Source organism: Symphalangus syndactylus, chromosome 20, assembly GCF_028878055.3.
Source record: "Symphalangus syndactylus isolate Jambi chromosome 20, NHGRI_mSymSyn1-v2.1_pri, whole genome shotgun sequence".
In the NCBI taxonomy this organism is placed as follows: Eukaryota; Metazoa; Chordata; class Mammalia; order Primates; family Hylobatidae; genus Symphalangus; species Symphalangus syndactylus.
This window is the reverse complement of record NC_072442.2, coordinates 20,563,782-20,575,786: the sequence shown is the minus strand read 5'-3', so window position 1 is coordinate 20,575,786 and position 12,005 is coordinate 20,563,782. Positions and strand designations below refer to the sequence as shown.

The window sequence follows — 12,005 nt, the reverse complement described above, 5'->3', positions numbered from 1 at the left end:
GACACAAAGCCACAGGTGTCCAGGAGCATATGGACAGGAGTTTGGACAGGGTGATGCTGTACAGAAACCACAGAAAAATGACTGTACTGGAGGGAAGTGGGATGTATTTGTAGATTGCCTGGATTCTCTCCCACTCCATGAACAATATCCAAAAGGATTCCTGGCAGGGGGTCTCCTTGTCTAAATGATGAAAGCCCTGCCTACCCTTCCCTGGGGTCCTGTCTGCCTACTAGCCCCTTCTTTCCATGAAGCCCCTGGCCTTGGAATTCTCACCCTGCTCCAGACCCCTGCGCCTACCTCAGTCAATAGCCCCCACACTTTCCATGGGTCATGCCCTTCCTGTGGCTGGACCCAGCCCTTCCTTCCCAGCCACTCTCTTCGGTGCCAGCTTTAGTTTGTCCCCAAACCCTCCCCAAGCCACAGCCTGAGTGCTGACATGTCCTCCCCCTCTCCATCCCTGACCCCCAACCCCATCATTATCTTCTCTCATTCCTGCATTTATCCATTCTCTTTCCATGTTTTTCTTTGAGAACATTCCTTGATTTGGACTCCAGGTTGGCCTTGTCCATTCATAAGTGATTGAGGTTTGACCCATAAATCTCCCATTTATTCATTCATTAGGCATCTCCTGAGTGTCTGGTGTATGCCTAGCCCTGTGCAGGACCTTTGAAGTCCAGAGACACAGCCCAGAACTTGGCCTCAGGATACTCCAGCCTGCTGGAGGAAACAGTTAAAGCCTCATCACGATGTGCTATGGCAGGGGCTCCAGCAGGCAGATGTGGAAGATACAACAGAGCAAGAGAAAGAGTTGCTTTGGGTGGGGATGGAGAGCTGAATCTTCAGGGACAAGTGGGAAGATGGTCAGGTGGACAAGGTAGAAAGACATTCTGGGCAGAAGGAGATGCATTTGTGCAGAGTGGGTACCAGTGATGCCCAATCCAGGCAGCCCCGCATGGTGCCACGAGGCAGAGGCTACTCAGAACAAGGCTAGGGAAGGGGTGGGTAAGGAGCCTGGGGTCCTTGGAAACATGGGAGGGAGTTATGCAGTTTACATTTGGAAAGCTCATTCTGTAGACTGTTTGGAGAAGATAAGTTAGAGAGGGAGATCTGGTAAAGGCTTATACATTCCCATAAGTTCATTTTCCACTGATTGTGAGCACTAAACATTTAGGATGATGGCTCTGCACCACCCCCAACCTCCCACTGCCAAGGGCCATTTCTTCTGCCAAAGGGAAAAAGGAGGGAAGCTTCTCTCCTACTTGGCTGTTGCAACCCCAAGGGGCAAACACCTTGGCATACAAGAAAGCCCTGCATTTTTATTTCCACTGCTGCATCATGTTTTCCTCCTCCTGATATCCTCACCTTCAGTTCATGACCCAGAAGAAAAGTTAGTCAATAAAATAAAGGAGTTTGACTTATGTTATAATCTCATTCTACAGATTTGGCAACTGAAGCAAGGAGTTGACCTGGCAAAGTGACCTGAATTTGTTTCCCATTGCTGCTGCAACAGATTACCACAAATTTAGTGGCTGAAAAACAACACGAATTCATTATCTTAAAATTCTGGAGGTCAGAAGTCCAAAATGGATTTCCCTAGGCTCAATAAAATCAAGGTTGTTGGCAGGGCTATGTTCCTTTTGGCAGCTCTAGGGGAAAATTCATTCTCCCGCCTTTTCCTGCTTCTAGAAGCTACCTGCATCCCTGGGCTCATGGCTCCTTCCTCTGTCTTCAAAGCTAGCAGCATAGCATTTTTCCATTCTCTCTCTGACCTTGATCCTCCTGCCTCCCTTTCATAGGAACCTCTGTGATTACATTGGGTCCTACTTGCATAATTTAGGATAGTCTCTCCATCGCAAGAACTTTAACTCAATCACACCTGCAATGTCCCTTTTGCCATGTAAGGCAACCTAGTCACAGTTTCCGGAGGTGGGGACGTGGACACCTTTGGGGGCCATTATTCTGCTTATCACAGGGTCTTTTCAGCATCCCTTTGAGCTTTTCAATCCCAGGACTCCATGAGCATCTGTTGTTACTGACCCATGGCTCTGTCCGTCTTTGTTCTTTCAGAGGAAACGACATTTGAAGCAGGAGTGAAAGTTCAGATCCACAGTCAGTCTGAGCCACCTTTCATCCAAGAGCTGGGCTTTGGGGTGGCTCCAGGGTTCCAGACCTTTGTGGCCACACAGGAGCAGAGGGTAAGTTCCCTGGGCTCCCAGGATTGATGGTCCTCAGCCTCCCCCGACCCCCTGCAGAGGCACAAGGAGGAGAAATGGAATTCCCACTAGGTCAAGGGCTTTACTGTGAAACTAGAGAATGATGTTGGCTAACCTTCTTCACCAGTTCTCCTGTACCACCTGTTGGTCCCTAAAATTGGGCGTGAAGGAAACCCAGCTCATTTTTCTTTTCACCAAACTGGTTGGGTTTTTTCTTTTCCAGACCATTCTGTTACAGTTGACTTTTTGTACAAGTTAATTTCAAAAAAAAAAATTTTTTTTTTTTTTTTGGCCAGGGGATGCTAAGGGAAACTGCTAACCAGGGTTTGATATGTTTCATCACTTGCGTTAATACAATTCAAAGCAGCCTACAAAAAGAAAAGGGGTGGAGGCGTCCCTCTCCCATCACAGAGTTTAAGTGGAGCGAGCCCCTGTTACATGGGCTCCTGCCTGCTCTCTTTGATACAGCGCTGGGGAGGGGACCTCAGCTGGCCAGCTGGGACTGCTGCATCAATTCTGTCTGTGGGTGGAGGGAGGACGGGCACAGCCTCACGTCTGAAGCGAGTCTTACATCTCAAAAGGGAGACATTCGCAAACTCTCAGTAGGGAGGCAGTCTCAAAGCAGGACTGCGGAGAGACACGGACTCCGTTTCTTTCTCTTATCTCCTGAATACTTGTTACCTGGTTTTCCTAGAATAAAAGCTGAAGAGACTGTGACTGGGAGGGAATCCTAAACCAGATTATCTAAGACAAGTTTCTGGGGAAGACCTTAGGCAGAACTAAGTCAGTGAGTAGTGAAAGCACCCGCTCTGGGGTGTGGGAAAGGGAGATTCAGGGAGAACCACGACGGAGGAGCAAGGAAAGATACATGCACGTAATGGATGAGTTCAGCTTGCTTTTAAAATTTGGCTCAAATGTTATCTTTCATCTGGTACTGATCACAGCTGTTCAGCCATTTTATAAAATGACATTCTGCATTAAAAACTGGTTGTAGGGCTGCGCACGGTGGTTCATGCCTGTAATCCCAGCACTTTGGGAGGCCAAGGCAGGAGGATTGCCAGAGCCCAGAAATTCAAGACCAGCCTGGGCAACATCATGAGACCTTATCTCTACCAAAAAAAAAAAAAAAATTAGGCATGGTGGTGCATGCCTGTGATCCCAGCTACTTGGGCGGTGGAGGTGGGAGGATCACTTGAGCTGACTGAGCTGAGATTGCACCACTGCCCTCAAGCCCAGGAGACAGAGCTAGACCCTGTCTCAAAAAAAAAAAAAAAAAAAAAACACTGGTTGTAAATCTATACGTGAGCTATATTATTTTTTACTCTCTGGGAAAGTGTTGATGGCATAGGCCTCACAAACTGTGCCCTGTACACAATGCCTGGGCAGTTAATGAAGGCCAAGGTCAACCCTTACTGAAGCACATGTGGAATGGGATTGCAGCTTTGATGCAGGAGCAGGAGGTGCTGGAAGGTTAGCCTGGCCTCTATGGGCTCCCAGAGACTGAGACATGTGATGCAAGCAGAAAAGGGAATATCCAAGGGTATGCAAGGTAGAAACCGAATGGTGCAACCAGGAAAATATATCCTTGAGGACAAAGGAGGGCATGAGGATGGCAGGAGCAAAGTTCAAGGCTAAGGATTTGAGAGTCAAGAAGAGTGAGAACAAGGATTATCCAGTAAAGGCATGCAGATGGACGGGCAGCCTGGGTGAGCTGAGAGCCTGAGCTACTAGCCTAGGTGAGCTCCTCAGTACTGTCAAAAGTAAACAAAGCTGGACATGGGTTGACATGGTGAGGGCAGATTTTAATCAATTATTTACTTTTGCAGTAGGGAAGAGGGTGCAGCATGAACTGAACTCAACCCCAATTCATAGAGAGGGCCTGGGTGTTTCAAAGAGAGAATGAGGGAGTGGGCAGAGGCAACAGCAAGGGCTTGAGCAGCAGAGTCAGAGAAGTAAAAACTCATAAAAACCAGGAAGGGGCTTGGGTGCTGGTCCCTGCGAAAAGCATCTGGGTTTGCTAACTGGTGCTTATTGAAGTTAGGCTCCTACCCTCCCACAGAGACGGGGAGACAGGGGCCCTATATTCAGGTGTTGGCTGGAGCAAACAGTAAATTCTCTTGGCAGCCTCGGGTTTTCTCAGGCAGGCGCTTTAAGAGGGGATACAGGCATTCTAGGGATGTGACCTGGAGCTGTTAGAAACTATGCTAGTGTTTGTTCAAGTCTTCATAGGCCAACTAAGGGTGAGGCTTAGAAGAGAAGAGGGCTCAGAAGAGCCTGGCTAGAGTTTGGTCAAGGAGAGAAAATCGGTCAGCACTCCCTTCTGTTGTATGAGTAAACCCACATCCCTTCAAAGAACCAGGCACAGGTTAGACTCATCAATATGTGTATAAATTCTGTGACTTTCTAAAAGTAAATTTTTAATTAGTTGTCCGTGGCAAATCTGACTTTGTGGCTTGTTGAATGTATCTACCCCTACTATGATGAATTACCTACTTGTGTTGACATCTCTTTGCTATCTACATTGTTATTAGCAGCAGAATAAGTGAACAACATTCCTTGGAATCCAGTGTGTAACTTCTCCCCACCGCTAGTAAAGGGTGGAGAGGAGGAAGTTCTCCGTAGGCTGCTATTTTTCATCAGCCTAAGAGATGTGCTTTTTCCTCCCCTAGCCCTGGCTGATCTTCCATTAGTAAGATGGAAGAAATTTGTGAGCCGGGTGGGAAGTTGGAGCTATGACTTCTAGGAAGCCTTAAGTTTCTCTTTCCCTTCCCAATATGAAACAGAAGGACTCCCCATGGTGAGTAGGATGAGGAAATAGAACATATTCCCAGCTTCAGAGGGCAAATTTGCTGTTAGCTTTGAAGTGTATTCTCAGAAAATCAGCCCCATTCATGTCTGTATTTTCATGATTATTATAACTAATAAGATATTTGTTAAACATTTTACAGTCTTCAAAGCATTTCCGCATCATCTCATTTCATCGTTTCATTTATATTAATAGAGAAATACAAAAACACATCCCAGAGCTAAATCTAATAATACATTATATTTACATGTATATAAAAGAGCATATTCATAGGAAATAAGACTTGAAGGAAATCAGCCAAAATACCCACAGTGGGGGAATTATGAATGATTTATTTTCTTCTGTGGACTTTCCATCTCTTTCATGTTGTGGCTTTGTTCTATTTATTCATACAGCAAATATTTTCTGAATACCTACTACGAGTGAAGTGGTAGAGATACAGTGGTAAACAAAAGAGACGTGGTCTCTGCCCTCACAGAGCCTGTAGATTAGTGGTTTCTTTAACAAAGGAAAAAATAATGTTAAACCAAGTATATTTTGGGAATTTAGCCCCAGCTGTATGCTCTCATTCTGCGAGTATGCAAACCTATCTAGTTGATCCTGGTCCTCAAACACTTCATTTCATTGATTGTTAAGAGGCATATTTGTGTTCACATTTTAACATTTCTGAAATAAGGATTTGTTTTACAATCAATGAAGTCTTAAAATTACAATAAGCAGTGTTTGTTCTTCTTTCTTGGAGATACATAAAATCATGGTGCATCTTATAGTATATGGTATATCCATAAAATGTGGCAGCTATGTTGCTATCCATCCAAGATTCTGCTGCTTTGGCTCAAAGTTTAAGGAAACTTTGCAGGAAGGCCATGGGGACAAGTGGTAGGAAGTAGAAAGCCCTTTCCTGGAAGGTTGGTGTGAATCATGCTAGGAAAATTGACTCCAGAGTAAGAGCCCTAAGAGGAACTAGTGAACTAGTGACTTAAAGAAATCCTACCATGAATCTTTGTATAAATGGGGAAGTCTTTTTGCATGGTGAAAATTATCTCACTCATGCATAATTACACACACACCACGCCTTTCCAAATGTTTTAAATTTTATTTTATTGTCCTAAAGAATCTACTCGGGCTACAACCCAGTCCAAAGATTGCTTTCTTAACGTGCATTTGCCCTAAAAACAAATAAACCAAGGTATGCCTTGGTTGCCTTCCTAGACAACCTTAAGAAGTGCCCTGGTTAACTCAGTTGCTGTAAAAGCCTCTGCGCAATCCCAGGACCACCAGAGACAGGCAGGGGGATAATATGCCGGAAGCAGAAATAGAACCCTGGGAGGGGTAGAAGAATAACAACAGTCCCTATCAATGGAGCACATGCTACCTGCCAGGCATTATGCCGTAGGGACACTTGAGGCACATTATCTCATTTAATCTCCCACAACAACCCTGCAAGGGAGGTACTGATATCTCCACTTTCCAGATGACAAAACTGCGTGGTTAAGTAAATTGTTCAAGGTTGCATAGCTAGGGGAGCAGCAGGGTTGGGCTTCAAGCCCAAATCTACCAGGTTCCTGCACCCATGCTCTTTCTGCTCTGCCACACTGCACAGTTGTAACTCAGGAAGACTCTCTGGAGAGAGCACACAGGGAGCTAATCCAAGGAGGGACTGGCTGGCAGGCTGGTCTTTTCCTACCATAAGCCCAAAGTAATAAGGCTACTCAGTACTGTGGAGAACAAATCAGCCTAGGAGTCCAGAGGCCTGGATTCTAGTCCTGCTGTGTCATGGGACTTTGGATAGGTCACTGCCCTCTCTTGGCCTCAGTTTTTCCATCTGTAAAATGACAGGATTCCATGAGATGACTTCAAATGACCTCTAGCATTCACCACCTGGGAGTCCTTGCCCCTGCTCACTCAAGGACTCAAGGATCACCAGGAAGTTTGGCCGACAGCAGTTCTGCACCCACTCCCTGCTCTGCCAGCCGGCATGGGATGCTCATAGGGTAAATTATGACAAGGATGTGAGATAAACACTCTCCCCAGCCCTGGGAGTCAGAATCTGGGCTCCTGCTAGTGAGAAGTGGGAGCTGGGGTGGAGTAGCCTAAAACTCTAGGAGAGAGGCTCTGGCCAACCTCCTTGGTAGTACCCCTTCCTCAACCCACATCCACAGTGGTCACAGCACTACCAAACATAACACCCTTACATTCCAGGGCTTTCTGTAACTTACAAAAATCTAAACCCCTTAGAATGGCTCTGGAGTCCCTGCCCAGCCTGGACATGGCTCACCTCTCCAGCCTCCTCATCTGCCTGTGGTTGACTAGCATGGACCCTACATCCCAATGATGCAGAACCATCCACCAAACACCCCATGCTCTTTGATGGCTGCCTCTGTGCATCTGCTCCCTCTGTTCCGTCTGCCCTTCCTTGTTTCATCTACCTGGCAAAGGCCTATTCACACTTCCAGATACCACCCAAAGGTCATGGCCTTTAAGAAGACCTTTGCTGTCTTATCCTGCCACCTTCCTAGGAATAGTTAGCTGCTCCATACAATATATTGTACATTCATTTATTCCCTCAGCAAATATTCACTGAGCACTGAATGTGCTGGAAAAATTAAGATAAGCAAGATCTGGCCTCTGTCTTGGAGCACTCACAGAATGAAGTGGGGGATTTGGCATTTTTTGTCACACTCCTAAGGATACAACATTCCCATGTAGGCTTACTTCATGTGGATCACCGCTCCTGACACCTACCTCTCCAGAACTGCCTTCTTTTGCCTCTCTCAGCCCTTGTCTCTTATAGACTGGGAGCCCTCCGAGAGCAAGGACTGTGTCTTTTGGATTCTGTGGCCCCAGTGCCTTGCTTATAGATAAGATCCATAAATGTGAGTTGTTGGAAGTACAACTGGATAACCAATCCAATGTTATACTCTAATGCTCCCTGCTGCCTCCTCAACTCACCTCTGCCAACTGTCCCATTAAAAATCTGCCCTGAAAGCCCTTCTCCCTGAGGTTATGAAGCCAGGCTGTGATGGATGATATGTTCATATCGTTTCTGGCTTAGACAAGCTAATCAAAGCAAAAGCTCATGAAAGGGGTCCGGGCTAGGGATATAGATCTGGAAGCCATCTGTGTAGATAAGAGTGGATGAACAGGCCAGGCACGGTGGCTCACGCCTGTAATCCCAGCACTTTGGGAGGCCGAGGCGGGCGGATCACGAGGTCAGGAGATTGAGACCATCCTGGCTAACACGGTGAAACCCTGTCTCTACTAAAAATACAAAAAAATTAGCCAGGCATGGTGGTGTGTGCCTGTAGTCCCAGCTACTCGGGAGGCTGAGGCAAGAGAATGGCGTGAACCCAGGAGGTGGAGCTTGCAGTGAGCCGAGATGGCGCCACTGCACTCCGACCTGGGCGAAAGAGCGAGACTCCGTCTTAAAAAAAAAGAGTGGATGAACAGATAAGAGAGCCAGCACAAAATTCTGGAATTCAGGGAAAATTAAATGAGTGAGTAAATATATGTGAAACTGCAAAGCTGGGATATTCATGCGGTATGGGGACAGCACTAAGCTGTCTTCAACGTTGACATCACCAATCAGACTCTTTGCTCAAATCATGATTATTTATTTATTTATTTATTTATTTATTTTTGGAGACAGAGTCTCACTCTGTCACCCAGGCTGGAGTGCAGTGGTATGATCTCTGCTCACTGCAACCTCCACCTCCTGAGTTCAAGCAAATCTCATGCCTCAGCCTCTGGAGTAGCTGGAATTACAGGCTTGTGCCACCATGCCCGGCTAATTTTTGTACTTTTAGTAGAGATGTGGTTTCACCACTTTGACCAGACTGATCTTGAACTCCTGGTCTCAAGTGATCCACCCACCTCTGCCTTCCAAAGTGCTGGGATTATAGGTGTGAGCCACCATGCCTGGAATTCCAAGTCATGATTTGATATCAGAAGCCTTTCATCATCTCCCACCCTCTCTTCAAAGAGCCAGGTGGTGATTCTTGTTTTCTAAGAGTTGATCCATGTATTCATCAAATATTTATTCAGCCACCTTGCTTGTACTTGTTGGTGGTCCTGGGAATGAATCTAGAGATTCTGGGCAATTAGTTGGCCCACCAACCTTCTTGTTCGGGAAATTTCCTGGAAATCATGGCCCTGGGTTTATATTTGACAGCCTCGGAAACACCTTGGGGAGCCAGGGTTGAATGTCCCTGCCCAGAGGCATCCCACTCTCACCAAGAACCTCTTTCACTACCAGCTGGAAACCATCAGGAATGAGAAGGGTTTCCATTCCACAACCTAGACTTTATGTCACTTGAGCTGTATCTAAAGTGCCCTGAGAATGTCTACCATCACACAACACCTTGCATCTAACCACTGCCTCTCTAGCCTGTTTAGACTATAATAAAGGCAAATAAGAATACTTAGGTCTTGCCAGCCCTAGTTAGGTCTTTGGCAGGACCAGTTGGCTCCTACAGAAGCCTAAGCCTCTGCCTCTGGTGTAAGTTGGCCACATTTCCACCATTTGGAGGGAATCCCACCATGTCTCACAAGAAGAAACAGTATCCCTCACCCCACCCCTAAATAAAAAGGCCCAGCAGCCTGGTGGGATGCCCACTGCCTGCTTTTGACAACTCCTCTCAAGCTTCCAATTATAACTTCCTAAGTGCCTTTCAAAAGGGAAGACTCATTTGTCAATCTGACAGCCAGATCCATGGTCCTTAATATCCATGTTTCACGGACCCCATTAGAAATGGAAGCTTGCCCAGTTGGTTTTTTTCAAGGCAGAAGAGAGAATTTATTACACATGCCTTTAGTGACTTCCAAATGGCCAAAGATGGAGCCACATAAATATGGAAGCATCTATTTCCACCCTATCAAAGCACTGGAGAGTTGCCACGAGGTGAGATAGCCCGCTGTGTAGACATTGCCTTCACCATCAACAGGGTACACTGTTTCCCATGAATAGCCCAAGAATAAGAATCAATTAAGCATCTGCTAGTTTAGCTACTTAATCACTTGTTGCCACTCAGCATCTAAAGTAGAAATATCTTCAGATCCCCAGATGATTTTGCCAAGAGTCAAGTTTTCACCGTTTTTTCCTGCACAATATGAGCTTGATTTTCTCAAGGTGGACTTGACGGCAGAGGATGGGGGAGGAATTAGAAGGATTCTTCAAAGAATTGCTGATTGGCTAGGATGAGCTAGGTATTGTGCTTAGCACTGTTGGGGAATCAAAAACTGAATTCCATAAAAATATACTCCAGTCTTAGGAGGAGATAAAATTATTCTTTATTTTACCTCCCCATTACCTTGCAGCCTCTTCCTCTCCTTGCTTTCCTGACAAAGAGTCACCAAAACGTTCTTGGTCCCCGATGTCAGTTACACACAGTCAACTGCAGCCTGAAAATATTAAATGGAAAATTCCAGAAATAATCAGTTTTCAGTTGTGCACCGTTCTGAGTAGCGTGATGAAATCTCGCACCATCCCACTTCATCCCACCCAGGAAGTGAATCAGCCCTTTGTCCAGCATATCCACACTGCATACATACACTGCCTGCCTGCTGGTCACTTAGCAGCCGTCTCGGTGATCAGATTTACCATCAAGGTATGGCAGTGCTTGTGTTCAAGTCACCCTTATTTTACTTAATCATGGCCCCAAGGAGCAAGAGTCATGATGCTGGCATATTGTTATAATTGTTCTATTTTGTTATTAGTTATTTTTGTTTATCTCTTACTATGCCTAATTTATAAATTAAATTTTATCAGAGGTATGTATGTATGTATGTATAGGGAAAAAATGATACATATAGGGGTGGGTACTATCTGCAGTTTCAGGCATCCACTGGTGGTCTCGGAACGTATCCCCGTGGATAAGGGGGGCCTGCGGTACTTGCTTATCCTTGCTTCTTCATTTATTCCCTTTTTCTTGCCAGTCCACCTCCAGCACTCCACTGAAACTTTTCTTTGTCAAGGTTGCTCATGAGATCTCTTTGGCTAAACTCAGCCTTTTTTGACAGGGATACTCCTCCGTCTTTATCCCACCTGGTTTCTCACCAGCATGTGGACTGTGGACCACATCCTCCCTGAGACACTCCTCTTCACTCCTGCCCGGCTTCCTCTCACCTCCCTGCCCACTCTGCCTTGGCCCCCTTCATAAGCAATTCTTCCCCTGCCACTCCTTACCTAGTGGCACTCCAGGTTGCTGTATTGTCTTCTCCCAGGTTACAGTATCCTTTCCCATAATTCCCAGACTGCCACCCCAGCCGGGACCTCTTTCCTGAGCTCCAAACCCAACATTCCAGGGGCTGCTGAACTCCTCGCTTAGAGTCCCATGGACATCCCAAATCAAGTCAAAACTAAATTCATCTTCACCCTATCCCCACACCTGTACCCCATAATTGATGCTCCCCTAGATTCAAAACTCTGTAAATGGCCGGACTGCAAATCCCCATTTGCTAGCTGTGGAACCTTGTTCCTCATTCTCCTCATCTGCAAAATGGGGATAATGCTGGTTCCTACCTCATAGGGGGACTGGAGAACTAAGTGGGTTCATACATGTAATACCCATAGAACAGTTGGCATACCGTAAGTGCCCAATTGATGCTAGCTGTTATTATCCCCCACTCCAGACACTACTTTATTTCAGTTCCTTATGTTTTTTTCACCCAGATAAGAAAAACAACTGCCTCACTGGCCTCCCCAGTGCTCACTCTGTCCCTCCCCAACCCATTCTCTGCATCAACATGGCCGTTCTAAAATACAGCCCTACTCATCTCCCTCCCTATGAACCACAGGATGAAGTCCAAGAATCTCTTCACAGACCTCTCCAGTCTGGCTCCTGCCTCTCTTTCAGTGGCCTCTCACTCTACTCCCCCAGCCTCCCATACAACACGCCAGCCATATTCAATAGAGCCCTCCTCCCAGCGTCGCACACTCTCTCCTTGCTCCCTCTGCCAGCAACACCCTTCCCACCCTTTCATCACCT

The 12,005-nt window shown here is 46.2% G+C and overlaps 1 protein-coding gene across 3 annotated transcripts in view; it reads left to right on the top strand.

The window, feature by feature from the left end:
- Positions 1-12,005, top strand: part of ASIC2 (acid sensing ion channel subunit 2) — a 1,112,670-nt gene that overhangs the window by 1,034,237 nt on the left and 66,428 nt on the right. For all 3 annotated transcript variants that reach the window (XM_055257284.2, XM_055257283.2, XM_055257282.2), the window contains exon 3: positions 2,068-2,195. In XM_055257284.2, the coding sequence (XP_055113259.1) occupies positions 2,068-2,195 (128 nt within the window). The remainder of the gene's footprint in view (positions 1-2,067; positions 2,196-12,005) is intronic.